This window comes from Vulpes lagopus, chromosome 6, assembly GCF_018345385.1.
Source record: "Vulpes lagopus strain Blue_001 chromosome 6, ASM1834538v1, whole genome shotgun sequence".
NCBI lineage: Eukaryota > Metazoa > Chordata > Mammalia > Carnivora > Canidae > Vulpes > Vulpes lagopus.
The window spans coordinates 49,415,600-49,443,306 of record NC_054829.1 but is presented as its reverse complement, the minus strand read 5'-3'; the positions used below and the strand labels follow the sequence as shown (position 1 = coordinate 49,443,306).

Here is a 27,707-nt window from a genome sequence, read left to right as displayed (position 1 = left end):
CATCTTTAATCAAACCCTAACCTTTAAAGTTTTATGACCTCTATTACCCTATGAGCAATATAGTCATGGCTAAGAATAAGTGAAAGAATTAGGGGAACACATTCTCAGAAAATTGTTTTAAAGCCCTCAAGAATCTCAAAGTAACAAATATATTTCAGTATAAACACTTCAAAATTCTATGAGCCTGCTTTATATATATACTTATATTAATATATATATAAATTCATATATAAATATATACCAAATAATTTATATAATTTAGAGAAGCATAATTTATATATATATATATATAAATTGGGTATATATGTTAATTGTGTATATATACATATTATTACATATATTATATATAATATATAGCTTACATATATTTATATAAATATAAATTATTATGTTACTCCAAAAATGGGTCATGGAGCTCCTAAGAGTGGTCATTGCTTTTTAGAGAGGGCAAATGAAGCAGTGTTGGTATTAGGAGAATGCTAAATCTCATCAGTAATTCTGAAATTCTAAAATTATAATTTCTTTAGGTCTCAGCATACATGGCAGAAAATCATTCATTTGGCCTAAAAACACTGGCAGTAAGATTTCAACACAATCTGGCAGCCCATCTCTCAATTAGGCCCTCATTCCTCCTCTAATCCCCCCATTTTAGTCAGTATTCCCCTCAAAATACAGTTCACTTCATCTCTCTTCTGTGTCTTTAATCAAAATGCTCACTCACTGTGGAATACCTCTGGACTTCCCCTCTACTTGTTTAAATTCTGTGTCAAGACTCCTAAGAATTTGGTATTGGGATCCCTGGGTGGCTCAGTGGTTTAGCACCTGCCTTCAGCCCAGGGTTTGATCCTGGAGTTCCGGGATCGAGTCCCACATTGGGCTCCCTGCACGGAGCTTGCTTTTCTCTCTGCCTGTGTCTCTGCCTCTCTCTCTCTCTCTCTCTCTCTCTCTCTCTCTCTCTCTGTGTGTGTGTGTGTGTGTGTGTGTGTGTGTGTGTCTCATGAATGAATAAATAAAACCTTAAAAAAAAAGAATTTGGTTATTTTCCCAATTTTGCTGGCTAACGTGTTAGCCTGTCATAGTTTCATGGACGCTCGACAAAGACATTAGATATCCGGGTCAGAGACAAAGGGCTTTATGACTCATGTCTCCAATGGATATATGAGCCTCTTGTTTTCATAGATTCTTCTCCCTCAATTTCCAGGGGAGCGATCTGGGGCAGTCCAGATGAATGCTGCATATACAGTTTGTGACACAGCTAAGGGATACTGAGCTTAGGACTTCCAATTTTAAAAGTTCCTGCCAGCAAACTTGCCCAATCTTTGCTCCTGAGGAAGACATTGCCTTTATTATCCTGGTCAGGAAACAAATTGCCCTCTGCCCTGGAGACAGACATCATCTCTAATATCAGAGGCTGTTTGCTACACAAACATCTGTGAAAAGAGAGTTCAGAACAAAAACTGCCAAAAGACATGTAGAAATGTCATGACGAATCTTCTCTGAAATCTCATCCTTCAAACTACAATGTAAACCCCATTTCTTTTTATGGTTAAGAGTCCATAGGACCCTCTCACTCCCAGAACTACATTTTCTGTGCCATATGACACATCATCCATGTTATGTAGTATAATTTATGTTATTTATCTTCTTGCTTAACATTTGTATTCTATTTAAATGAATTATATATTTCATGTTGTCTCTTTAAGCAGTTTAAACTCAATGAAAATACAAACTATGTAATAATTCTTTGTAGCCTCACAAATTTAAATGAATTATATTTTGAACAGCCACTTAAATATTTGCTGAATGAAGAGTCAAAACTTACTGTTAAAGTTTCATCCTAAACAACATGCAAATAAATGGTAGAGTGGATTAATCCCAGTTTTAACCTATCAAGTTCTGGGGTAAAATTCGTTAGAATGTGCCATCAATGTCCCTTGTTATTGCCTATCTAAGATATCGTTTCAGCCAATTCTATTTGGTGTCAAAAATCAAGGAGTATCAATTCTTATGAAGAATTAAAGAAAAGTGTGAATATAAATCTCATCTTAAGTTTTAGAAGATAATAACCTTCTGATACAATTTGGAATGAAATCAGTTTTGACTTGTAAAGACTTAATAACAAGGGCCTCCAAGGCAAAATCTTCAAATCTATATTTTATGAATTAAAAATATAACAAATTATACATGCACACCGTTTATAAAGCCAAATAATTATAAAAAACACAACCCCAAGTATTTCTAATACCCAGAGGCAAGCTTTTCTAATTCATCACTTAACCAGTCTTAGTTTTGCCTTCATATTTCTAAATGTTTAACTATTTATAGACTGCATTTTTTTCATTTTCCTATTGTCTTGTTGATTATTTCCTGTTCAAGAGAAGCCTTTACAAACTATACTAACCCCTTTATGCTAACCTTCTCCCATCTTCCTTATGTTATTCTTTTGTTTAAGTCAAGTGCTGTTGTTATAGATGACTATGCAAGTATTCTTCACAGTTGAACCTTGTAATATATTTCAATTACATTTCATTTTACACAACTTTCTTTTTGCTTTCTGTTATTAACACCAGTATTTTGTTTCCTTAGTTGTGTATTTATCTATCATCACCCCATTATTAAGCTTTCCCTGAAAAGCATAAAATTCTTCTCTAAAACCAGGCAACCCACCAATTGTGTCTGGTTATGAAAACATCTTTCATGGAGCCTCTTCCAGCTTCAATCTGTCTTGGTTGTCCTTGAGACCCAATACACAGCTATCATCGTGGTGTTTTGCTTCTTTATCATCCTGGGATCCCCCTCTATATTCTCCAATACACAATCTCCTTTTTAAAGTTATTATTAATATTATATCTCTTCCTCTTTTTTGATATAATTTCTAGTTTTGGTGCAACATATATAAAAGCAGTGGCCTGAGAAAGGGAACAAGGCAGAAAAAAAAAATGGAAATTTTATAAGGTCTAAAAATTTCTCCTAAAAAGGATCTTTGATATTTGAACAACAACAAAAAAAAAACAATGTCTGGCCATGTGAAAAATTCTTGGTTGGAAATAATTTTTCTTCCAAATTTCAAAAGCTTTTACTCAGTTGCTTATTAGCTTTCTCATTTCTTTGAGAAGACTTGTGCCATATTAATTCCTAATTTATTACATGTGATCATTCTGGGGAAAAAAAAAAAAACTCTTTGGAAACTTTTAAGATCTTAACTTTCCTCCTAGTGTTCTGAATTGCATATTGATGTTTTGGTGTGGATCTTGTTTATTGCATTGTACTAGACACTTAGTATTTGAAAACATCTGTTCAACTATGATGGGAAATTTTCTTATTTTTTAAAAAAATAATTTCTTCACCTCCATTTTCTCTGTTTGGAATTTTTATTCAAATGTTAGATCAGCTAGACTAATTCTTTCATTTTCTTATCTTCTCTTTCTTGTTCTCTTTGATTATTAAATTTTGTTTTACTCTAAGATTTCAAAGTTATCTTTCATAACTTCTATTGATTTTTGTTATCATTTTTAATATTCCAAGAGTTCCTTGATGTTTTCTGAAAATTCCTTGTTTCTTGCCACATGTGTGCAATGTTTTTTTTTTTTTTCCTGAGAGAACTAATTAAAATAATCAATAATTGTGTTTTATTTTGTATTTTGGCCCCCTGAATTATCCTTGTTTTCTGAATTTTTTTCCTATTTCTTTTTTTAAGATTTTATTTATTTATTCATAAGAGACACAAAGAGAGAGGCAGAGACATAGGCAGAGAGAGAAACAGGCTCCCTGTGGGGAGTCCAATGCAGGACTCAATCTCAGGACCCCTGGATCATGACCTGAGCCAAAGGCATATGCTCAATCACCAAGCCACCCAGGTGCCCCCTTCCTATTTCTTTTTATTTTTTATTTTTTTACTACAAGCTTGTCTCAAATTTTGGGGTATATGGTATATTCCCGTTTAGGAATTAGTTATGAAAGAGCTTACTACTGGTAGTTTTGTTGATCAATAATAGTAGGCTTTATTTTAAGTGTATTAGCTGGACTGCTGTCATCAAGTCCCATATTTCTCAGGATCCACAGCCTTTCCTCTGGAGTTCATCAGTTTTCCTAGACAAGATTTCTCCAATATTATGCCTGGAAGGCATTCCCAGAAATAAACTGGAGAAGGGACCATGTTGACTATGTAAACTTTCACTTAATAACCTTGATTTAACTACAGTATGTTGCCTCTTGTTTTTGATGACTCCAGGTTTCTTAGTTCAAAGTCTCTCCAGTTCAACATCTCATATTAAAAAAAAAAAAATCTAATCTTTTGTAGGAATTGACTGGCAAGCTGGCAGGGAAAAGGAGGTGGTTAAGGCACACAATTGTGAAAAACGTGGAAGGACATCTGGGTATGTAACTCTTCTCACACAGACTTTCAGTTAATTCTTACACTAAATACATTCTCACTTCAGAACTAAGTGGTGTCTCCAATTACTGAGCTTTTTAAGGATTCCACAGCACCAGAATGCCAATGTTCTTTAAACTGATGGCATTAAGCTTTCTTTAGTATGCTAAGCAATGGCCATTTCCTGGTCTGATTCTCTTACTTCAAAATTGTTTTTCCTTCATCTCCTCTCCCATTGTCTCTATCCTGGGTTTGTTGTTGTAGTTTTATTCATTTACTCCTGTTTTAGCGGGGGATTTGGGAGAAGACATGAAGAACGCATAGTGACTGGGTGACGGGCACTGAAGGGGGCACTTGATGGGATGAGCACTGGGTGTTATTCTGTATGTCGGCAAATTGAAAACCAATAAAAAATAAATTTATTTTTTAAAAAAGCAGTGGCTTAAGTGGAACTAATTCTACATATTTCTGTCAAGCATACAGCTATTAGTTTTTAGACTCTTAGAAGCCATATCCCGCAAACTAAGACTTGCAACCAATTAGCTTTTGATCAGAAATAATGTATAAATGATAGGTCAGATTTTAGAAAAAAAGTAAAATATTATGTGGTCATGAAATCTGCCTCGGTATAAAATATACTTCTATTAAGAAATTATAGCCCTTAGAACCCTTGGAATGTTTTTATAACTCTTAAAAAAAACAAATGATAAGTCACAGAAGTTAAGGAACATCATTATATTTTCTCAAAATAGTAACAGTGGGAACAGTATTCTTGATTGAAATAGTAAAAATAAATAAAACTACATTTTGTAGTTGCTTTATAAAACTTATATGGTCCAATTTTTCTACTACATGAAATTTAAGAAAATTTTTGGGGAAAAATTGCTAATTCAGATTAATAAATCTTCCCAAATTGATCAAAATGTTAATACAGTGTCACAAATATTTCAAAATATCTAATAAAAACCACCTCATTTTATATCAGTCATCATTTTGGCAGGTGCTTCTTGTGAAACTAAATCTCCTCATGAAAATAATGATGGGCTATCACTAAATTTTATCTTAGGTAGGATTTAGCTCTAAGGTATAGAAATTTATGATTAGATAATGAGAGATCTACATTTTCACTGAAATGAAAACTTCCATAAAAATGGTGACTTTAAAAGTAATACTTTTGGGGATCCCTGGTTGGCGCAGCGGTTTGGCGCCTGCCTTTGGCCCAGGGCGCAATCCTGGAGACCCGGGATCGAATCCCACATCGGGCTCCCGGTGCATGGAGCCTGCTTCTCCCTCTGCCTATGTCTCTGCCTCTCTCTCTTTCTCTCTCTCTGACTATCATAAATAAATAAAAATTAAAAAAAAAAAGTAATACTTTTGGGTGCACATTTTAGAGACAATCTATTACAGGGGATTCAAGGTTTAATTCCGATATTATTTATTAAGATTTTTGCTAAATTCAAGACATCATCAGCCTCAGTTTCTTGTTACAAATATAATCTTCATCTGCTGATTTTTCTGTATTTTGTATTCTATGCCCATCTTATGTTCCAAGTTCTACTCATATTGATAACAGGTTCCACTCAGGGAACCAGTTATGAAAAGAAATAGAAATCTACAGTTTAGGTGATGATTCAAATACCATGGCTCCAACCAGAAAAATTGGTGCTGTTAGCGTTTTCTAAAATAGTTAAAGTACCTGAAATAAAGTTGTTCACTTGTTTATGGTTTATAAAAATGAGTATCTATTCAATCAAGTAGCCCAACAGCAAATCAAAATCCAAGCACAGATGAATCTTAAGACAATAATGATTTTAGACAATGGAATTGCTAAATTTAAATGCAGCACTTATATGCTAGTTGTGTTTTTATTGACAATGACAGAACAAGTTTTAAGTTCTAAAGATTCCTGTAGAGAACACATACTTGAGCCTAAAAACTGTAATCTCCAATAAAAGTTATATATGGAACCATGGATTTCTCAAGTAGGACTACCTGTTTCTACTATGAAGTATTCTTATTAGTCAAATATTTAACAATTTACTATCTGGAGGAATTTATTTCTCCAAACCTTTAGTAATAGGCATAACCACTTGAAACACATGTCTAGATCCCAATAAGAAATCTTTCTTTCCTGAAAGCAAGGCGTTATATGGAAAATTTAGATTAGACCAATGTCACATTTATTCATAGGGCCCATAATTTGATACATGTTATTTTCTCAAATAATATAATTTTAGAAAACTTTCTAATAAATCTTGGGCACAAAGAAAATACTGGAAATACTACTTCACTATAACATGTATCCCAGTGACATTTCACTTAAACAGCATAAAATAAGATGTTTGTCAAGTCCTGGTTGTAAGGGACTTGACTGGTTGTAAGGGAAAAATCCCTTTGACTGATTGTAAGGGAAAAATCCCTGTAAGTCCTGGTTGTAAGGGAAAAATCCCAAGGAAGTCAAAGAAGAAGGAAACAAGTTAGTGCCTTGAGTCCTGGCTGCTTGGAGAAGAACCCGAGTCTTAAAAGATTAACAAGGCTTCAGAGTGCTGGAGGGAGCAGTGCTATCATCTCTACCAAAGTGTGCAATGTAAACTAAAATACTGGGGTACAACAGAGGGTGGAGAGCAGGAGATATGAACAGATAGAAATGCAGGAGGATAATGCAGAATAGTACAGAAATGACTCTGTAGTAAGAGGAGGAGAAAAAAATGTATTGTTTAAAGTCCTTAAAAATGTCATTTCCCCCTTTGTATTTGATTTTTAACCCAGCAATATAATAGTTTAATTATATATATATAATATATATTTATATAATATTTATATATAATAATTATAATATTATATATATTATTAACATACCTCTTGTGGCAGCAGTGAAAGTCACAATCTTTTGTTCAAAACCTTTGGGAAATGTTTTTCAGAATATTTCAGATTTTCAAAAGATAATACAGTACATATACCATGTATTACATAATATACCCAGCAGGCTTTGTGGCAATACTGTGTAATCAGATACATTATTTCCTGAGCAAAACATATGATTATTCATACAAAGTAGGGTAAATAAAGAACATGAAGTATTTTCTATTTTTCTATTTGAGTAATTTAAAATCAGATGTTGCCACCAAACTAGTTCACATCAGGTTTTGCTGAAAACATTTATCCATAAAGCCCAACAAAGCAAGTAGCAAATATGCTCATTCAATTTTCAGAACTTTTTAGATTTTAGAATTGTGTTTAAGGTATTGGAGTTGTGTGTTTTAAAACTTCATGACCAAAGGGCACCTGAGTGGCTCAGTTGGTTAAGCGTCTGCCTTAGGCTCAGGTCATGATCCTGGGGTCATGGGATCAAGCCCTGTGTCAGGTTTCCTGCTTAGCAGGGAATCTGCTTCTCCCTCTCTCTCTGCCCTTGCCCCAGCTCTTGCTCCTGTGTGCTCATGCTCTCTCTCTCACTCAGTCTTGCTCGCTCTCTCCAAATAAATAAGTTTTTTAAATTTTATGATCAAAACTATAATAACAAAAAAGCAGTTACAGGGCAGCCTGGGTGGCTCAGCAGTTTAGCGCCTGCCTTAGACCCAGCGTGTGATCCTGGAGACCCAGGATCGAGTCCCACATTGGGCTCCCTGCAGGGAGACTGCTTCTATCTCTGCCTGTGTCTCTGCCTTTCTCTCTCTCTGTGTCTCTCATGAATAAATAAATAAAATCTTAAAAAAAAAAAAAGCAGTTACATATTCTAGAAAGTTTTATTATGGAAATATGTAATTTATTTAAATTAAATTCAGTTTAATTAAAAATTATATATGAACAGCCATACTGTTTTCCAGAGTGGCTGTTCACATATAATTTTCATGAAATCTTGCCATTTGTAATGATATGGGTAGAATTAAAGAGTGTTATGTTGGCAAAATCAGTCAGAGAAATGCAAATACCATATAATTTAACTCATATGTGAATTTAAGAAACAAAACAAATGAACAAAGGGAAAAATGGGGGGCAAACCAAGAAACAGATTCTTAACTATAGAGAACAAACTGATGGTCATCAGAGAGGAGGAAGGTGGAGGATTAAACACATGATGGGTTTTAACGAGGGTACTTGTTATGATGAGCACTGAATGATATATGAAAATGTTGAATCACTATATTGTATACTTGAAACTAATAATACACTCTAGGTTAACTAACTGTAATTTAAATAAAAACTTTAAAATAGGGGTGCTTGGGTGGCTCAGTCCATTAAATATCTGCCTTCTGTTTAGGTCATGATCCTAGAGTCCTGAGATTGAGTCTGGCATTGGGCTCCCTGCTCAGTGGGGAGTCTGCTTCTTCCTCTATCTCTGCCCTCCACCCCCCGTTTGTGCTTTCTCTATCTCTCTCACAAATAAATAAATAAAATTTTATAAAGAAAACCCCTTTAAAGTAATATATATGAACAAAACTAGTAAAAATACTGTTGTTGCTGTTGTTTTTAAGTATACATAACTGGGAATATTTGATCAGAAGAAGGGTCAGAGGCTATACTGTAGTGAGGTGATGCATGGGTAAGGCCAACCTGCATGCCCTGAGTATAGCACGTAGGCTGACGGTGCCTGAGTCATGCCAAGGGATGCCTGAGGCCCTAGAAAAGGTTAGATAGAATGGGACAGGACTTCTCTCTTATCCTTTCCAGGAAGGGAACAAGCATTTAAGTGCAAGGTAAATCAGAAATGCGGCCTTTCCAGCCACTTCCCATTCACCTGAACAACTAAATGAAATTCAACAAATGGTGCAATCAATAGATCATGTATAATTTCAGTCACCTTCCTAACCATGCAATATATGTCCCACATTGAAAAACAAAAGAAAGGGACCCAATGCAAGATAGGTAGAAAAACAGGAACTCCTCATTTGTTACTTATGTCTGAATTACTTAGAGGAGAAAAAATATATTTTTATTCTAACAGTAGAGAACTAAAAAAAAAAAAAAAAGGCAAGTTCTCATAAAAAGGCAGTATGATGATGGATTAAACCTGTGCAAAAGAACAAATTGAATATAGGCCCTTGATTTGTTTTGGTGTGGAAGAAGTAAGGAGACCAAGAAAATTTTAAGTATATTTGCTAACAGCAAAGAGTGGAAAAATGAGAATAAGAACCAAAATAAATCAACAAACACTTTCTAGGTGGCACAGCATTGCCCAAGGTACTGATTACTTTCAACAGAGGTAGATCAAAAACAGACTCTACCTCGAGATTTGGGTCATTCACAAGCCAATTCAAATAGTACTTCTTACATTTTATGCCTTTACAAAAACAAGAACAGCTGAATTCACATAGGGGTAAAGTTAACAGAGCAAGTTACAGTATGTATAACCTAATATTTTCTTTATGCAGTTATACAAATGCACTTATATACCTCTATATAAAGAAAGAAAGTATATATGTTCAAACCCTAATGATCATTGGTGGGATTATCAATAATATATGTTGTCTTCTTGTGACTCTGGTTCTATGATGAAAATGTATTACTTTCTCATAAAAATTATGAAAATTCCTATCAGAGATTCTTTCTTCAGTAAATATACTATATAAGCTAGAGTTGTCTTATATACTTTTTATCCTCAACTAAACAGAATGCTATGTTTTGGAACATATCATAGTTTTTCTCAATAGACAAAAAAATAGATCTCAAGCTGTAGGACAGAAAGCCATAGAAGACTTAATTGTAGTTTTCTGGGAAAGTTACTTACAGTATACATCCACTCTGATTGACTTTATCGCTGGGGACCCCAAGCCATTCTCTGCTTTACAGTAATACCGGCCTCCTTGGTGTCGCTGAATATTTGTAATCCTCAAAGTCTCATTGAAGACACTTGAGTCTTGGAATCTGTCAGAGGCACTTCCTGCTGTTTTGGTCCACCTGATCTGAGCAAGCATCAACAAAGATTGTTACTTTAGGTTGGTTCTCTCAAAGAAAAATCAAATAGGCATTACTCATTTAGAGAGTTCGCTTTTGGAGATGCTATATGTCATTCCTGGCAAATACTGGAAAAAATTTAAATTTATATGCACGATGGAATTATAAAAATTTGAATGTGATGTCATTAGTGTATTGTGTATGTACCTCTAATTCAATTGCATAGAATTCATGAATAGCTTTACGGGGGGGGGGGGGCAATATAAATATAAAGGGAATTAGAATTAAGTATATGTAATATGTTGAAAATATGGATTAGTTTCTCTTTTTGTTGAGAATTTAAATCTATCTTTCATATTTTTCAAACCCTCCTAAGGTACTTAGGTATTTATTTAGAGCAGACAGGCTCCTATGTCTTGTCAGATATGTTTTGTTATTTTACTTTAAATTTCCTATTTGATTTGGATAATTTAAGAATGCTAACCCTATAACAGCTTATTGAGATTATGTGTAATTATATATACTTGGATGTTAAAAGTGGGTTTCTTTATGGCTTTGCTTTAATAAGTCCACAAATGATTTGTCTGTTTTGATAATTAGAATTCACTTTATATCAATAATTATTTTCAAAAATGTGCAAACTTTTCCAAAGAGAGCATTTCTATTAAACTGCCAAAACACTTGGAATATCTAAAACATTTCATTATAAACAATAACGTTCTCTTAAACACAGCTGTGTACAATAGACTTAGTTTTGGCTAGCAATAAAGACTGGCATTCAACTCCAATTTTGTGTATCTTAGTATATGAAACCTGAACAAAAGGCACATAATGGTACTCAAAATGATACAAAATAGGAAATAAAAAGGATTTGGTTTTACTTTTCTCCTTGTCCCTGCTGTACAGAATGTTTATTTTTGTTTGTTTTTATATTTGGATTGAGAAATGGTCAATAGAAATCCTTGGTCAAACATATAAGAGATACATGGAAAAATGAACTAAAGGCTGACTCTTAAAAACTGAAATCCTATAATACTGCCATCTATACTATAATGTTAATTAAAACTTATAATCTAATGACATTAAAAGTATCTTTCAAAAGTTCTCCAATCATTAAAATATCAGTATGAATATAATCATGCCTGTCCTTAATTGTGAATGAAATGAAAATGTTACTTAGAACTAATTCACAAAAATAAATATCAAATATTTATTCAACGTCTTTCATGTGCATGGAATACACACAAGACTAAATGGCAAGACTCCTGACTTCAGGCAATTTATAAGCTGGTTATTAATATGCTCATAAACAGGCAACGTTTAACAGGGCACTGTTTTTTTTGTTCTTGTATAGGCAGATAGTAATTCTACAATAATCATTTCTAGAATATAATCTGAAATCAGTAAAACTGATTCCTATTAAGATAATTCCTATTAAGGATTCCTATTAAGATATCAAGTTTTCTTTGACTACCATAATATAATACTAAAATTGATTTTAAATAATATACATATCAGATAATAAAAAAGGAGTTCACAATAAAAACAATTTTGGAAATGGCCTAGTCCTTTTAGATATTAAAAATGTTACTAAGATACAATGATTAAGTTTAGTTATACTAGTACAGTACTAGAAATCATTCAGGAATTATGGATAGAGAAAGCAAGTGCGTGTGTGTGTGTGTGTGTGTGTGTGTGAGACAGAAACAGAGAGACAGAGAGAAGGCAGAGAGAAAAACAGGGAGAGAAAAAATGTGATGCAAACCAGCAGTTATTAACCTTGTTGGCCTTAAAATGCCTTTCTACTCTTAAAAATTATAAGCAACCCTAAATAACTTTTATTTAGACTGATTATTTCCATTCATAATTATTATATCAAAAATTAAAACTAAGGCAATGTTAGACTATGTATTATTAATTCATTTAAAATTACATTAATAAATTAATGACATCTGACAAGGAGAATTTTAGTCAGAAAACTATTTTCCAAAACAAAAAAATAATTGAGTAAAAAGAATGGCATTGTTTTATAGTTCTGCAAATCTAATATCCAGTTTAATTAAAAAGAGCTAACTAGATTAGATAATCATGTCAGTTTCCACATGCAATCTGTTGCAACAAGTTGCTTTGTTTCAAATATAAAGAAAATCTGGCCTCACACTGATATTTGGAAAGGGAGGAGTACATAACTGTGCATAGTCTTCTTTGATACTACACTAAAACTCCCCAATGGTAGTTTCTTAATGTTTGTTTGCGAAGTAAATTCTAAAACTATATCAGTGAGCTTTTTGTATTGTTACATTAAAATTCACTGGTTTATCTTGCACTTTGATTGGATCTTTTACTCATACATGATTTTGTAACATTATGCATCAGTCATTTGAAAATAAGAATTTACTGAGTTATGCAGATCTTCCCAATATTGACACATTTCATTACATAATATCAGAAAAGGAGCATATTTTATGAATTTCACTGCCAATCGCTTCAGAAGAGAGAGTTGTTATGTGTTGGGAAGGCATCATGCTTATATGGGCAGATTTTCCAAAATTCTAATTTTTCTCTTAAAACTGAATTATATACTTAGTAAGAAATATAGCTAAGGTGTTTTCTTTGGAACAACAGGTTCACTTCACTGATTTTTAAGAAAATATTTTTTAAATACCCAAGTCTGAATAACCATAGTTTGCATAACAGTCATCCTTTTATGTTCTACGAAAAAGAGTGGCAAGTTCAGTACAAAACTCAATTATACAAGTCCTTTACCTTGAGACAGACTCTGCACTTCGGGAAGTAGCAGAAATGCTTTACAGGACTTCTTCATCTTGTCATACAAAATATTAAAAACACAGCACTTAAGTTTGAAGCTGTTAAAATGTGATCATTTTTACTGATTCATTGAAGATATTCTGAGTGATACTGCTTTTGTTTGTTTTTTTCACTGTGAGGGCATGTTAGTGAAAAAAGTAGGGAAGGATACAGACTGCAAGTACAATTCCGGGCTGTAGCTTTGTTTTGTGCGAAGGTGTGGCCTGCTTTATCCAACATTGCTTTGCACCATCACTGCCAATGGAACAGTGAAAAAAATAACATTTTCTTCGTAAGCTTCCTGTAAAGATCACAAGGTCCCCTTAGAGATCTAGCAGCATCACTTCAAGAAACATTGATTGTTAAGAATAGAAAAACAGCCATATCTCTATCTGTATCTCTAGTCATTTATTGCTTAATAAATGGTGTCAGGGCCACTGACTGTATATCCATTAAAATAATAAAAAAAAATAGCTGACTCTCCAACCCACCCTTCACACTGAAATAAATTCTAGATGCAATTGTCACAAATACTGATAATATCTTTGTATTGTTGAGGTTTCATAGTCAGGAGGACTGGAAGGATAAATTGGTAGGAGCTTCCTTTTTGAAAGAAAACTTTGCCAAAAAAATGGTAACACATTCTGATCTAGCAACTATCTGTTAAAATTTACCTTACTACATTTCCATAAGAATGCAGAAAATTGTATGTATAATGGTATAACACTGGGAACAATATAAATATCAAATGATAGGGGAGTAGTTGTAAATTAATCGATTCTAAAATTAAATTGAATGTAGTCATCAAAAGAACTAAAATACAAAATATATTATTAAATAAAAAACGGAACAAAAGAAAATATTCTCCTCTGTATAAAAAGAATATGTGTGTATGTGTGCATGTGCTATACATATACTAATACGTTTGTTAGAATTACACACAGAAACACAAAATTTAACATTGAAACACAAAATTTAACAAGATTAACTATGTGTGTGGCTGGAACAAAGAAGATAGTGAAAATGTTTTCTTTTTTAAAATTCTTATTTAGAATTCTTACTTACAATTTATTTTACCAGGAACAAATACTGTGTTTATTACAAGTTTTTTTTAAAAAAAATATAATTCTGTAGTGAAATGTAGGAAATAAGAGAAGCTAAAAAAGAATAGAGAAAAAAGGAAATAATCACTTATGAAAAAGTTTTTCCTTTTCTTTATTAAAAAAAAAAAACCTAAATACTAAAAGGAAATACTACTGAGCCCCAGAAAGACACATCTACTCATTGAGAAGGCTTACCAAGTTATATATCTCAATGATGAGAAAAGAAACCTCCAGATACACTATCATTAAAGCTGTGACTTCAAAGTCTACAAAGAAAATTGTATAGACTTCCAGGTAGAAGGAACAAACTGTTATAATTTGTCAGAGCCTGCTCACGTCCTAAAGCTGACTCTCTCCTTCTTCCACAGTAATGGAACCCCAAATTATTAATCAGGCACATGCCTGCCCAGGACAAAGACAACATTCCTCTGCTATCTATTCAACTATATTCTTGCCAGAGTGTTTCTAGCAGAAATGTCCTCATGGGGAAGCAGCAATCTACATGTTGCTTATTTCTGCACATTCCACTGGCTCATATCTTGGACTATAAGTTGATTTGGAATGAAAGTCCAGCAGCAAAGCAATAAAACAGAAGAAATCTGAATCTCTGACATCATGGAGTTGCACCTACCTGCCCTGAACTATTTATAGCCCTGGCCTTCTACATGGGAGAGAAATAAAATTCAAACTTGTTTACATCATACTTTTGAGGGAGATTTTCTGGATCTTACAGCCAAATTTAAATTTAACTGATAAGCCTAGGGTGGTACAGAAGGTCAGCTTGTCCTCTGGAATCTCACTTCCAATGTTGACAGCTTGAAAACAGTGGAATAGCACCAGAATTTACTCAAAAAGCTGGTGGGAAGGTTTCTATCTCCATATCAAACAATCAATATCTCATTCATCTAGTGTGAAAGAAAATATTCAGTGATATAAAAACATGTAGTAACCTCAGGGTTCTAATAATCCCACTTGACAAAAATTCTTGAAACAATACTCTAATCACCCATCAAATAAAATGGATCTGAGGGTTTGGTTTTAGAGAAGATACAGAAAAGCATCTGGTGGTGAGCAGTCCATACATGTCCAGTTAATGGGTAAGTATAGTTTTTCTAGGTAATAAATAATTTAAGTATTAAATAAAGTTTGTTAAACCTAAAAAACATAGAATAAGGGGACTTGTAATATCTCAGCAAAGTCTTGGAGTTTGAGGAGAGTGTAGGACACAAAGGAGACATGAAACTTAATGACTTAGGGATATATATATATTAAATATATATATATTAATATATATAAAATATATATAATATAATATATATATTTATATATAATATATAATATAATATAAAAATATATTATATATATATAAAACGTGTGTGTGTATACATATATACACGCAGATAAAGTGACCATAAAAGATCGGTAATCAAACTGTGGAAACCAAGAAGGCATGGACAAAGTAGTAACAAGAATATGTAAACTAAAATCAATTAACCAGTCAGTCAGAAGTGACAATATACACAATAAGGTTAAGTTAATAAGAACAAATTAACACTCTAAAACACTAACTGGAAAGAATGTCATTACTTTGTGTAACATTAAAAGTCATAACTAATAGTGAAAATATACTGTCATGGGGCACCTGGGTAGCTCAGTGGGTTAAGTGTCTGCCTTTCGCTCAGGTCATGATCTCAGGGTCCTGGAATAAAGTGCTATGTCAGGTTTCCCACTCAGTGAGGAGTCTGCTTCTCCTTCTCCCTCTGCTCCTCCCCCCTACAAGTGCTCTCCTCTCAAATGAGTAAAGTCTTTAAAATATATACTATCATTAATTGGTATGCAGTAAAGCACAGAGAAGCTAAAGACATAACAAACAAAATTAGAAACAGAAGAATTTGAGAAACATGAAGTTGCACTGTGAAATTACAATACATCTCTCTGAAAACTAGGCAGTTCTAGGTAAAACATTTTTTTCCTTAACTTAAAAAATAACTAAGACAAGGAGGAAGTGAAAAATAAAATCAACATGTATGATATGACTAAAAAAATATAACAAAATCTTTCATTCATAGAACAAATTTTTGTCTTATGTCCATTAAACATTTACAAAAATTGATCATGTAGTTAGAACAGAAAAAAATCATAATTAAAAAAGCAGAGACAGTACAGGTGATGTTATTTAGTCTCAATTAAACACAGTTATAAATAAGTTATCAAAAGATGACTACTACAGGGAAATCTGGTCATTGTTAAAGAGAAAATTAAAAGGAGAATTGCTAGCAATCTAAAAGTCAACGAATAGAAATCATCTCACACTAAAATCTGTGAATGCAGTGAAAGGAGTAACATAGAAGAAAATATAAACTGAAAGTACCTCTATATTAAGAATGAATGAATGAATAAATAAATAAAAAATAAAACAAGTACTCATCTAATTTATTTTAATTTAATGTAAGTTGCTGGGCTCTACTCTAACTTACTGCTTGTTAAGCCATACAAGTAGAACTAATTCATCTTCATTTTTAATTTCTTCTCCCAGAGATTCTTGAGAGCTAGCCTGGCACAGATTTACAGAGAGTCATTGGGGAGACAATAAAATAGGAAGTACCACTGGAAGATTTCTGGATAATTCAACTCTGCATCCCCAGGAATTAGTTTGGTAGAAAGTCTATGTAGATTAGTACTAGTGCTCCAAGTACTACTACTAATACAGATATGTTGAGTGAAAATATGGGTCGATAGTCTGAACTTGAGAGGTTGGTAGATATAATGGTGGGGATTAGGTTCAGCCATAAGACAGAAAAACTAACAGTGATTTATACATGATGAAAGTTAAGTTCTATCATGTAAAAGATATCTGGAGTGAGGCAAGCCAGTGCTGACTTATGGCCCTATCAGGGCCTCAGATTCTTTAGAACCTCTCTACCATGTGTTGCTTGGGCTCAAGACCCAAAATAGTAGCCAGACATTTAGTTTTCATATTCCATTCCCAGCAGAAGGAAGATGGAAGGACAAAATATGCCTGCTAGTTGTCCTTTACAAACGTTTCTAGAATGTTGCCTCATGACAGTTTTGCTAATATCGTTATAGTTGTATCCTATCCCTAGCTACAAGGAAGGTTGGGAAATGTATACTTTACCTCATATAGCACTCTACCCTCTCAACTCTCTGCTATAATCTGATGGTTCGAAGATTGTGGAAAAGAGGAAGGAGAATATTTGTGACTACTGCTGCTCCCCCAGTGGGGATAAAACATGTCCAATGTTCATATCAGCTGCATTATTAAATATGATTGTGTTTAAATCCTGTAATGATGACATTAATGCTTAAATCCTGTAACAACATTAAATAATCATTTCCTTAAAATAACATGAACAGAAAAAAGGACGATACTACAATTTAGGAAATATGTTTATTGTAACTCTCTAATCTGAACAAACAACATGGAGATCCTCTTAGGTTGCAGAACATAACCCTTAACTTAGGGTTTTCCAACTCCCAAAAAGAATTTTCTTTTTTTTTTTTTTTTTTTAATTTATTTATGATAGTCACAGAGAGAGAGAGAGGCAGAGACACAGGCAGAGGGAGAGAAGCAGGCTCCATGCACCGGGAGCCTGACGTGGGACTCGATCTCGAGTCTCCAGGATCGCGCCCTGGGCCAAAGGCAGGCGCCCAACCGCTGCGCCACCCAGGGATCCCCCAAAAAAGAATTTTCTACTTTGTTTTTTGGTAGAATATTTCTGGAACATCATTGCTTTTATGTAGCCTTAAATAAAACCAGTGTGAACTGAGATAACTCAAGAAAATGTTAAGAACCTGAAGCATAGATTGAAGATAGACAGGGATAAACCTAAAAAAGTATATTACATAGATGCTATGAACCCAATAAGGATTTAGACTTTAATAATGCTCAGATTTGTAGGTTTCTCCTCTCTTTAATTAAGGTCTAGTGAATGAGGATTTGTGAAATGAAGTTACTTTCTAACAGTTGTCAAGTAGTTAGGGCATATATATACTCAGGTCAACTTGTAGAGACAAATCTGAGCTTTGTCCCAGCCTTATTTGTACTCTGAAAGATGACCCCTTATCAATAAAAGGAAGCCAAAGAAAAAATAAGATAAAGATCATCTGATCTGCCTTTAATATTGGTGGCTTGCCATCAAAGGTTTTGGGAGTAAACAAAGCTGGTTACAGGGCATCAGCCTGAAAGAGCATAAAGGGATATCTATGAGAAGACAGTATTCATTACATTTGAAAAATAAAGGTTACCCTCTTATCTTGCATTAATATCAGGGAAAATTACAGCGGAAATGTGTTCTCTTTGAATTACTAAATACAATAAATAGAATTCTGAGTGGCACAGACTCCAGATTGTATAGGTTCAATTTTTAATAAGTCACATCCATCTACCATAAATTATAGCAAAATGTCATACTTGTTCTAAATTCAATTATATAAAAAGAACCACAATTGTCTGACAAAGCAACACAATTTAACCTGAAAACTTCTATACTCTGCATAAAACATCATATTTTTCTTATATGCTCAGAATATTGGAGATCACTACTACTACCAGCATTACTACTACAGTAACAACATAATAGACATCTTTAAGAAATTTCTATGTGTTAGAGTTACTGATAACTATTCACAGTGAGATAAGAAAGAATTTCTCAGTGTAAGTAGTGCAAATATGCTTAGAGAAGCAATAAGGAAACATGAGTCTGAGCATCAGTGAGGGATCTTCTCACCCACCAGCGAATATGAGGGTGGGGAGGGGATCATCATGGTAAACTCACTGGAAAAGGAAGGAAAGTCGTGGGATGAGGACTTAGATATTTCTGAACACTGATATGCTGTAAAGAAGAGAAGATATATATATATATATATATATATTTTAATAATAAATTTATTTTTTATTGGTGTTCAATTTGCCAACATATAGAATAACACCCAGTGCTCATCCTGTCAAGTGCCCCCCTCAGTGCCCGTCACCCAGTCACCCCCACCCCCCCACCTCCCCTTCCACCACCCCTAGTTCGTTTCCCAGAGTTAGGAGTCTTCCATGTTCTGTCTCCTTTTCTGATATTTCCTACCTATTTCTTCTCCCTTCCCCTCTATTCCCTTTCACTATTCTTTATATTCCCCAAATGAATGAGACCATATAATGTTTGTCCTCCGATTGACTTATTTCATTCAGCATAATACCCTCCAGTTCCATCCACGTCAAAGCAAATGGTGGGTATTTGTCATTTCTAATGGCTGAGTAATATTCCATTGTATACATAGACCACAGCTTCTTTATCCATTCATCTTTCGATGGACCCCGAGGCTCCTTCCACAGTTTGGCTATTGAGAACATTGCTGCTATAAACATCGGGGTGCAGGTGTCCCGGCGTTTCATTGCATCTGTATCTTTGGGGTAAATCCCCAGCAGTGCAATTGCTGAAGGTCTATTTTCTGATACTCTTTTTGGCTGTGGCTTTTCTTTGGACTTAAACTTTCAACAACTTACTCCTATGTGACTAAACTATGAGAGAAAGTGAACAAATGTAGTGCTTACCTTTGACAATGCCAGGGTTCCTAATGTATACAGCGCACTACAATAGGGCCTATAAGCATTATTTCAAACCAAAGTTGATAGAGAGGGTAGTACATCTTGGTGCAAAAAAATACATGCTTATAAGTAAAAAATGCTGGGGGTTAATGTAGATTGCTTCATGGAAGGGTTTTTATTTTGTAGCATAACCAATAATATTAACCATGGACTCCAAACAACCAGCAATAAAACTTTACTTCTTTAAAATTTACAGGAGCACCTAGCTTATTCAGTAGGTAGACATGTGGCCCTTGATCTTGGGGTGGTGAGTTCAAGCCCTATGTTGGTTATAGACAGTACTTAAGCAATAATTAATTTTTTTTTTTAGATTTTATTTATTCATGAGAGACACAGAGAGAGAGGCAAAGACATAAGCAGAGTTTGGAGAAGCAAAGAGCCTGATGTGGGACTCCATCCAGGACCCAGGAATCATGCCCTGAGCCAAAAGCAGATGCTCAACCACTAAGCCACCCAGGAGCCCCATTTTTTTTTTTAGTTATAAAATGCTTTTATATTTGATCATCTTATTTTAATCCCATGGCAGGCTTTAAAGGATAGGAAAATGTTTTCTCCCCATTTCACAGCTCCAGCTCTTCTGGGACCATATGACTCTGTGCCTTTGTTCACTGGGCTCCTTTTGACCTGAAAGTTCTTTTCCTCGCTATTATTAATCTTATTAACTCCCTTTGATCATCTAGATATCATTTTATTAGAAAGCCTTCCCTCCCCCAGAAATCTCTATTTTATCTGTCTGTGGCCATAGCATCTTGCAATTCCCTCCATGAGAGTATATTCATCACGTGCTATAGAAATTATTTATATGTTGTCACAGATAACTGGTTCTGCCTGATTTTCTGAGCCCCTTTATCCTCTTCATATGTGCCTCCTTAGGATTCTCTGTTTTTAATGCAAGAAGGTCCTTGGGCTACGGAGCCACTTTGCTCTCAGAGGCAGCATCTTGGAAATGCTTCAGAGTTTACCTTCATCCTGTGGCTCTAAGCAATGAAACAGTGGAGTGGACATGAAAGCTCAGCACACCCGCCTCTGATTAGGATGGATTCAGAAGCATCTTTTGCTCTCCAGAGTTCCGCTGCAGCATCCAGCTGAGCCTAATCGCCCAAAATCACACTCTTGCCCTCCTTCTTCCTTTTCTCCTCCCACTTTCTTGCCCCATTAGCAGTTTCTCCTAAGAGCATTTCCTTAATAAATCACTGGCATGTGAATGCTTATCTCAAGCTCTACTGCCAAAGAACCAGACCTAGAACACAATTCTTTTACCTTTAACAAACTGTAAACCATTGTTCTCTTTTTTAAATATTTTATTTATTTATTCATGAGAGACACAGAGAGAGAGAGGCAGAGACACAGGCAGAGGGAGAAGCAGGCTCCATGCAGGGAGCCTTACGTGGGACTCAATCCCGGGTCTCCAGGATCACACCCTGGGCGGAAGGCAGGCGCTAAACCACTGAGACACCCGGGCTGCCCTAAACCATTGTTCTTGATCTTGAGGTCTTCTGCCCAAAGCACAGAGTCTGGGGCATAATAGTCATTAACAAAATCACTGTTGCTTGAATAAATTCCTAGCACTATAATTCTGCTGACAAGGCAAACATAAATTAGACAAAAATCCCACTCCACAAGGCACTTACAATATAGTAAGTTTCAGTTAACTGAGATGTGCTTTTAATACATACTTCAAATGTAAGTTGAGTTTACTCATCCACTTTCATTTTGAAATAATACACCAAAGTATTTTTATTCAATCTATATTTTTAATGAATTTCTATCATTTTGTCTAAATATTTTTGCCCATTACTTTTTATAAGCCTAGTATTTTATTTTGTACATGGGTGGTTGAAGTTAGAGAAAGATATCAAATGATACCTTTTTAGTGTCAAATTAGCATTTGAACTATTATTGAACAGCAATTAGCAATATTACGCAGGACAAAAATCAAGTAGGATAGATGGGAAAAAAAAGAATTTGTAAAGATATATTTATTCAAGGGAACCAGCAATATTGAAGAAAAATAATACAAAAAGAAAATAAAAATAGATGACATGAGTTATGAAATCGTGTATCTTAACACTACCCCCAAGTTTTAGAATAGACACAGACCACTAAGTGAACCAACAGTAGTACAATACAGCTGGTATAATATTAAACACTCTGCTAAATATATTAAAAAATGATTGAAATGTAAAATTTCGACTTCATTTTTTACCATCATCTAAATGTTTAAAGATTACATTTCACACAGGCTGTAGAAAAATAGGAAAAAAGTATATGATATTCTCCAAGTGTTTCACAAGGTGGATGGTAAGAAATTTGTTTAGCTGCTTCCACCCTGGCCACTCCTTCTTAGGCTTTTTTTTTTAGCAGTTCCTACTCATGTTCCTGACCTCTGAATGGTTGCGTACCTTAAAGCATGGCCTTTTCTATTTATACTCACTTCCAGGACATCTCCTCCAGTACTTTAAAGACCACTTACATGATGCTAACTCCTAAGCTGGTGTTAGTAGTTCAGGCCAGTCTCCTACCACCATCATCTGTCCACCATCTTCACCACAACATATCAAAAATGAGCTCTTGTTCTCCCCCCCAGCCCCCTGCAAAAAAACCAGCTCACCCAGTCTTTCCCACTTCTGTTAATAGCAACTTCCTCCTTCCGGTCATTCAGACCCAAAATTTGCAGTTATGTTGATGAAAAAAGAAGTGAATAAAAGTACAAAATCATATTAATTTTAGTTAAAAAAAATCATACCAGACCTTTGATAGACTTTAAAATTTGGTTTATACCTGGAGAAATCGTAAAATAACCATTTACTAAATTTTCACATTTTGTCTGGGTCCCCAAGACCACAACACACCTAGCTTTGATAATTCACAGGAATCTTACAAGACCCATTACATAGTCAGGACTATGATCTATTGATAGATAGTAAAAGGATACAAAGCAAAATTAACAAAAGGAAAGATAGATGGGGAGAAGTTTAGAGAGAAACAGGCACAAGCTACAAGTCCCCTCTCCAGGGAGTCACACAGGAGGCACTTAATTCCCCCAGGATTAAATTATGACAACACATGTAAACTGTCTACCACGGAAGTGCATTCGAGTCTCAGTTTTACAGAAGGCAGGTCACATAAGCACCCTCTGCCTAGCATATACCAAAATGTAGAGCCTCAGAAGCAAAGCCAGTGTTAGGCATTCATCCTACTGTTTGGATACCAATTTAGGCACAGTAAGCCACTCTAATCAGAGAATGGTGGGACCCTTCCTGAAATCCTAGCTCTCAGATGGCAACCAAGGGCCAACCTTGCAAGTCAGCCTTTCTGAGGATAGTATTCTCAGGCCTGCTAGGTTAAGCTTTTCTGTATACATATAAACCTTGTGCCAGAAATGTTGTGTGGGACTTTTGAAGAAGCGCCTTTAGGGGGAATGGCATGGGTTCATTTATTTTTTCCCTTTTCTTCCATGTTACCTTAGATTCCAATGTGATAGCTGGAGCTCCAGGATCCATCTCAGATTGTGGGCCACCTCCAAGGTAGAAGTCATGTGCAAAAGATGGGTCCCTATGGCACCATGATTCCATTATACCATTTCATTATTCTCAATGTCTAGATTTATTTTCTAGGCAGAATTGATGCTTATCTTATTTAAGCTATTATTTCTTCATTCAGCAATTAGCAGCCAAATGCATTTTGCCATGAAAAAATTAAGCAAAACATAGGAAATCCATTTGTACATCTGTAGACTCTATAGATAAAAGATCTATTTTTCAAATATGAAATAATGAAAGTAATACCCTTGAAGAAACTAGAAGTACTCAAAGAAATAAATTGCATGCATTGGAAATGCCATATTTAAAGCATCTAAAAAATTTGAGTGCCAATTCATAAGAATAGACTATTGGTTAAAAAATAAAATCATTAAACTGGGCTTTTACAACTTAATCATCCATACATCATTTTTATGAAGGGGGAGATGCTGTAATGACATACAGTATATCCCAAATGCATTTGTTTTTTTTAATCGGAGTGAATAAATAGAGGAGGGTAGTTAAGTTTCTCTATGTTTCTTCCAGGACTTTTAAAAGAGCTCCCTAATTTAAACTTAGCACATTTATACTTAATAATCAATATTTATTTGACCACAAATTTTACTAAGGATTATTTTAAATTGTTGCCATTGAACAGCTTCCCATCGTCTTCCTTATGGGTTTCTTATGGGAATTTTTTTTTTTTTTTACCATCATTCTCAGTCTTGTTGAAAGTGAAGCAGCAATTTCCTTAATGATTTTTTATAATAAAATATAATCTAAATTAACAGAATTGCAGACACTGCAGAGTATTAGAAATGTAATAAAAAATAAATTGCTCTATTCCACTCACTCCAGTATAGTGCTCTACTGAAGCCATCACTAAATTTATTCATAAGATAACCAAGTGAACTCTGCCTTTTAAGGAATTAAGAAAACACCCACACACTTACAGAAAAAGGAGAATATGTTTTGGCATATAGACTTGACAAGGATATTTGTAATTATAGTATTCTAGATTCCCCTAACAGATAAATTCAGCCAGATGTGCCAAATAAATAATTCAGTGTGACTCCATTTCATGTTTTCTAATAATTCATCTAAAATACCCCCAAAAAGTTACATTTAATTGGCCCAAAAAATGTTTTAGAGTGAATTAACTGTCTTTCTGAATTATTTTAGGCACCTGGAACTGATTGATAAAAGAAATGAACAATTCCTACGGGTACATTTTCAATTTTATGGAAAAATCTTATCTCACACTTTTTCCTTAAAATATTTGAGCAATTTTTGGAAAACACAAGAACAATAATGCATTTTATGGACACCTTGCAACATTCACAGATGCAATGGACCTTTACTCATAGCTGCAAATTTGGAACTTAAGCTCATTCGACAGCCAGGCAGTTGAAAGCTATCAACAAGAAGGCATGCAGAAATAAACAGAGGCATCAAAAATAATATCTATGAAAACGGACTATTTTAAATGTTCATGCAAGTGGCCCTTTTCAGGACCCATAATCACTTAATCTTGTATACATGTGAAACATCTCAGCCTACTAGATTAGTTCTGGGGTTAAATATTGCAAGTATTTATATTTAACTTGTTTCAGTTTTGAATAAACATTAGAAAGGGAAGAAATGGAAAGTAGTATTGCCTCAGATGCTGTAGGTAGGCACGTCTGGGTTATTGTCTTTATAGCAATCCTATAGGTAAATACAGTGATCTTCAATTTGCAGATAACTAAACTGAGGTTCAAAAGGGTTAACTAATTTTCCTAAAACCATGCAATTAGTAAATAGTAGTTCCAGGATTTTAGCAAGCATCTGTATGACTCTTTATTTCTACTAAAAATAGCCAATATCTGTTAAGGGGTTACTCTGCCAAATGCTTTCTGAAGGTATCTCATTTAATCCTTTTAACTGTCATATCAATTAGGTACTATATCTCCATTTTACAGCTGAGAAAACTGATGCTGAAGACAGTAAAATGATTTGCCCAGGATCCCATAGCTAATATATGGGAGGAACTAGGACAAGGGTCTCCCTGTTTCTAAAGTCAGAATCTGCTTTTAGTCTCACTCTGATGTGTTGATAGAAAACAACTCTGGTGGCTTTAATTCAAGTCAGATTGAGAACCTTCCTCCAAGAGCAAGTGAAACCAGACAATTATTCTAACTCTTAGCAAAGAAAGTACACATTTGACTACCCATCCATTGTAACAGTTTCTGCACATATTTATATTTCTACTAGAATATGTTTCCTAATTGAAATGGAAATGAAGAATAAAGCAGAAAATCATATTACTACCTAGGATTTTTAGGACTTAATGTTCCTGGGACAGGAAAAGAAATAAGAAAAGGAACTTGAATCTGTATGCTGGGAGGAGAAGGGGAAAGATTAGGAATTTTAAAGTTAAAAGAGAAACAGACAGGCTTGTCCTAAAATAGAGTGGTTTCCACAATAGGCAATTGATAAGATATAATCTTCAACATTTTAATAGTTTCAAGATAGGTCTTCAATAGCAAGTTAGAGATTTTGACTTTTGTCCAAATATAGTAGAAATCAAATGGGTTATGGGAATAGATGGATGGGAAACTACCCCATATAACCGTCCCATATGACCACCAGGACACAGTTCATTGGTCACTTATTATCTCTCCCAACTTTTGAGTAGGATGTCTTCTTAAATTCAAAAGTTAGAAAGCTAGATATATTAACTAGATTCTCTTGCACTAAGGTTGTGGACAGAATTGAGTTTTATCAATAATAATTCTGAAAACCAAATTAAATGGGAAGAGAGGTATTTTGTGAGAATCAATTTTTACAGGTGTGAATCACAGTAGACATGGTTATGAAACAGTGAACAGTTCTGGAATAGATGTCTCAATCCCTTGATCATAACTAAGGTATGTCTCTCTTGAAGTCAAGGGCTGGGAGAGCTATACAGTGATTCCCATGCAGGAAGCAGTGCTGTTGATGGGCAGACCCTATGATGTTAATTGTAGGAATCATTCCTACAGGTCCAGCCTAATGGCCTTCACCGGCAACCCTTATAATTAGTTTTGTAAGGAACTAATCCAGATTAATTCATTTATGCTTAAACTAGCTAGAACAGATTCTGTTATCTATAACTGAACCTTGGTTGATACACCTCCTTTCTCCTCATTATCACTTGTACTCAATCAGGTTCACCTTCAAACAAGGCCACAAAGAGTTAATAGTATAATGTCAGCACTATGTCTTCTCAGGGGCCTCAATCCTCCAGATGAATGCTCAACTCCTTAGATTTACCTGGCTTAGCATCTGCTAGAGACTTCAACATCTCACAAATATAATAAGCACCATAAAATCTAAGGACCCAGTGGAATTACTATATTGACACAAACTCTTGGCTGCCTAAATATTATCAATTTGCAAGTTTAAGTGATGTTTTCCAATTTTCTAGTTTTAATGAGTGAAAAAGAAATGAAGGAGAAGAGGTTGGCACTGGTAAGTGAAAGAAAAAATGGCACCTGCAACAGAGTGTAAGCAGTCAGAAGTCATATTCTGCTAAATAGAAACAGTACCCGGGGCTACAGGAAATATACAGAAGCTACTCTGCATGATTCATAAAGACTTAAGTGTGTCTTCAATGGAAGTTAAGCACTACTCTAAGAGAGTTTCATAATCAGTATTTAAAATATTACTGTATTTACATTTCAATAAATTATTTTATGAAGTTTAAAAATAATTGTTTGCTATTTGATACTAAATCATGTTATAAGTTCATCTACCCATATGAAGTTAACACCAATATCTACATAAAAAAACTCATGAATACTTAGTTTAATCCTGACATAAGTTAAGATATACTTCACAATATTTGGAATCAACTACACATGAAAAACTAAACTATATTTCAGGTAAAATAGAAATAAAATACGACAAAGTTAAACTATCACCACGTAGGTCAAAAACACAATGCCTACAATAAAGATTTGTTCATCCCTCCCCGCAAACAAACCTACTTTTCAAGTCAGCAAATGCAAGAAAATATATTTAATTCATATCAATGTATTGTCCTTAGTTTTAAATAAATAAAGACAGACTTTGCACTTTTAGGCCTTGCTTGCCATTCTGTTAAGTCTATGTCAGAATTTGAATACTCTCCATGTGATATGTGATACGAGTGTATGGGCGTGTAGGATGTGAAGGGAGGCATTACAGAAAGCCCGGCAGGTGGAGAAAACACATGAAAGACTGCCGATCATGGAAACAAGAAGCTGCTCTAGAAAATGTGATACAAAGCACAGGAAAACTATACTTCTTTACGTTTGTTAAAGAATGATACAACATTCCCTAACAAAAGACAGAATACTAACCTAACAGCATACATGACCTAATTCAGACTCACA

General features: G+C 34.4%; 1 protein-coding gene across 1 annotated transcript in view; it reads right to left on the bottom strand.

Annotated features, from left to right (window-relative positions):
* The window catches only part of MDGA2 (MAM domain containing glycosylphosphatidylinositol anchor 2), a 778,807-nt gene that overhangs the window by 350,784 nt on the left and 400,316 nt on the right, over positions 1-27,707 (bottom strand). The window contains 1 exon segment of the mRNA XM_041760034.1: positions 10,098-10,272. Coding sequence (XP_041615968.1) covers positions 10,098-10,272 — 175 coding nt within the window.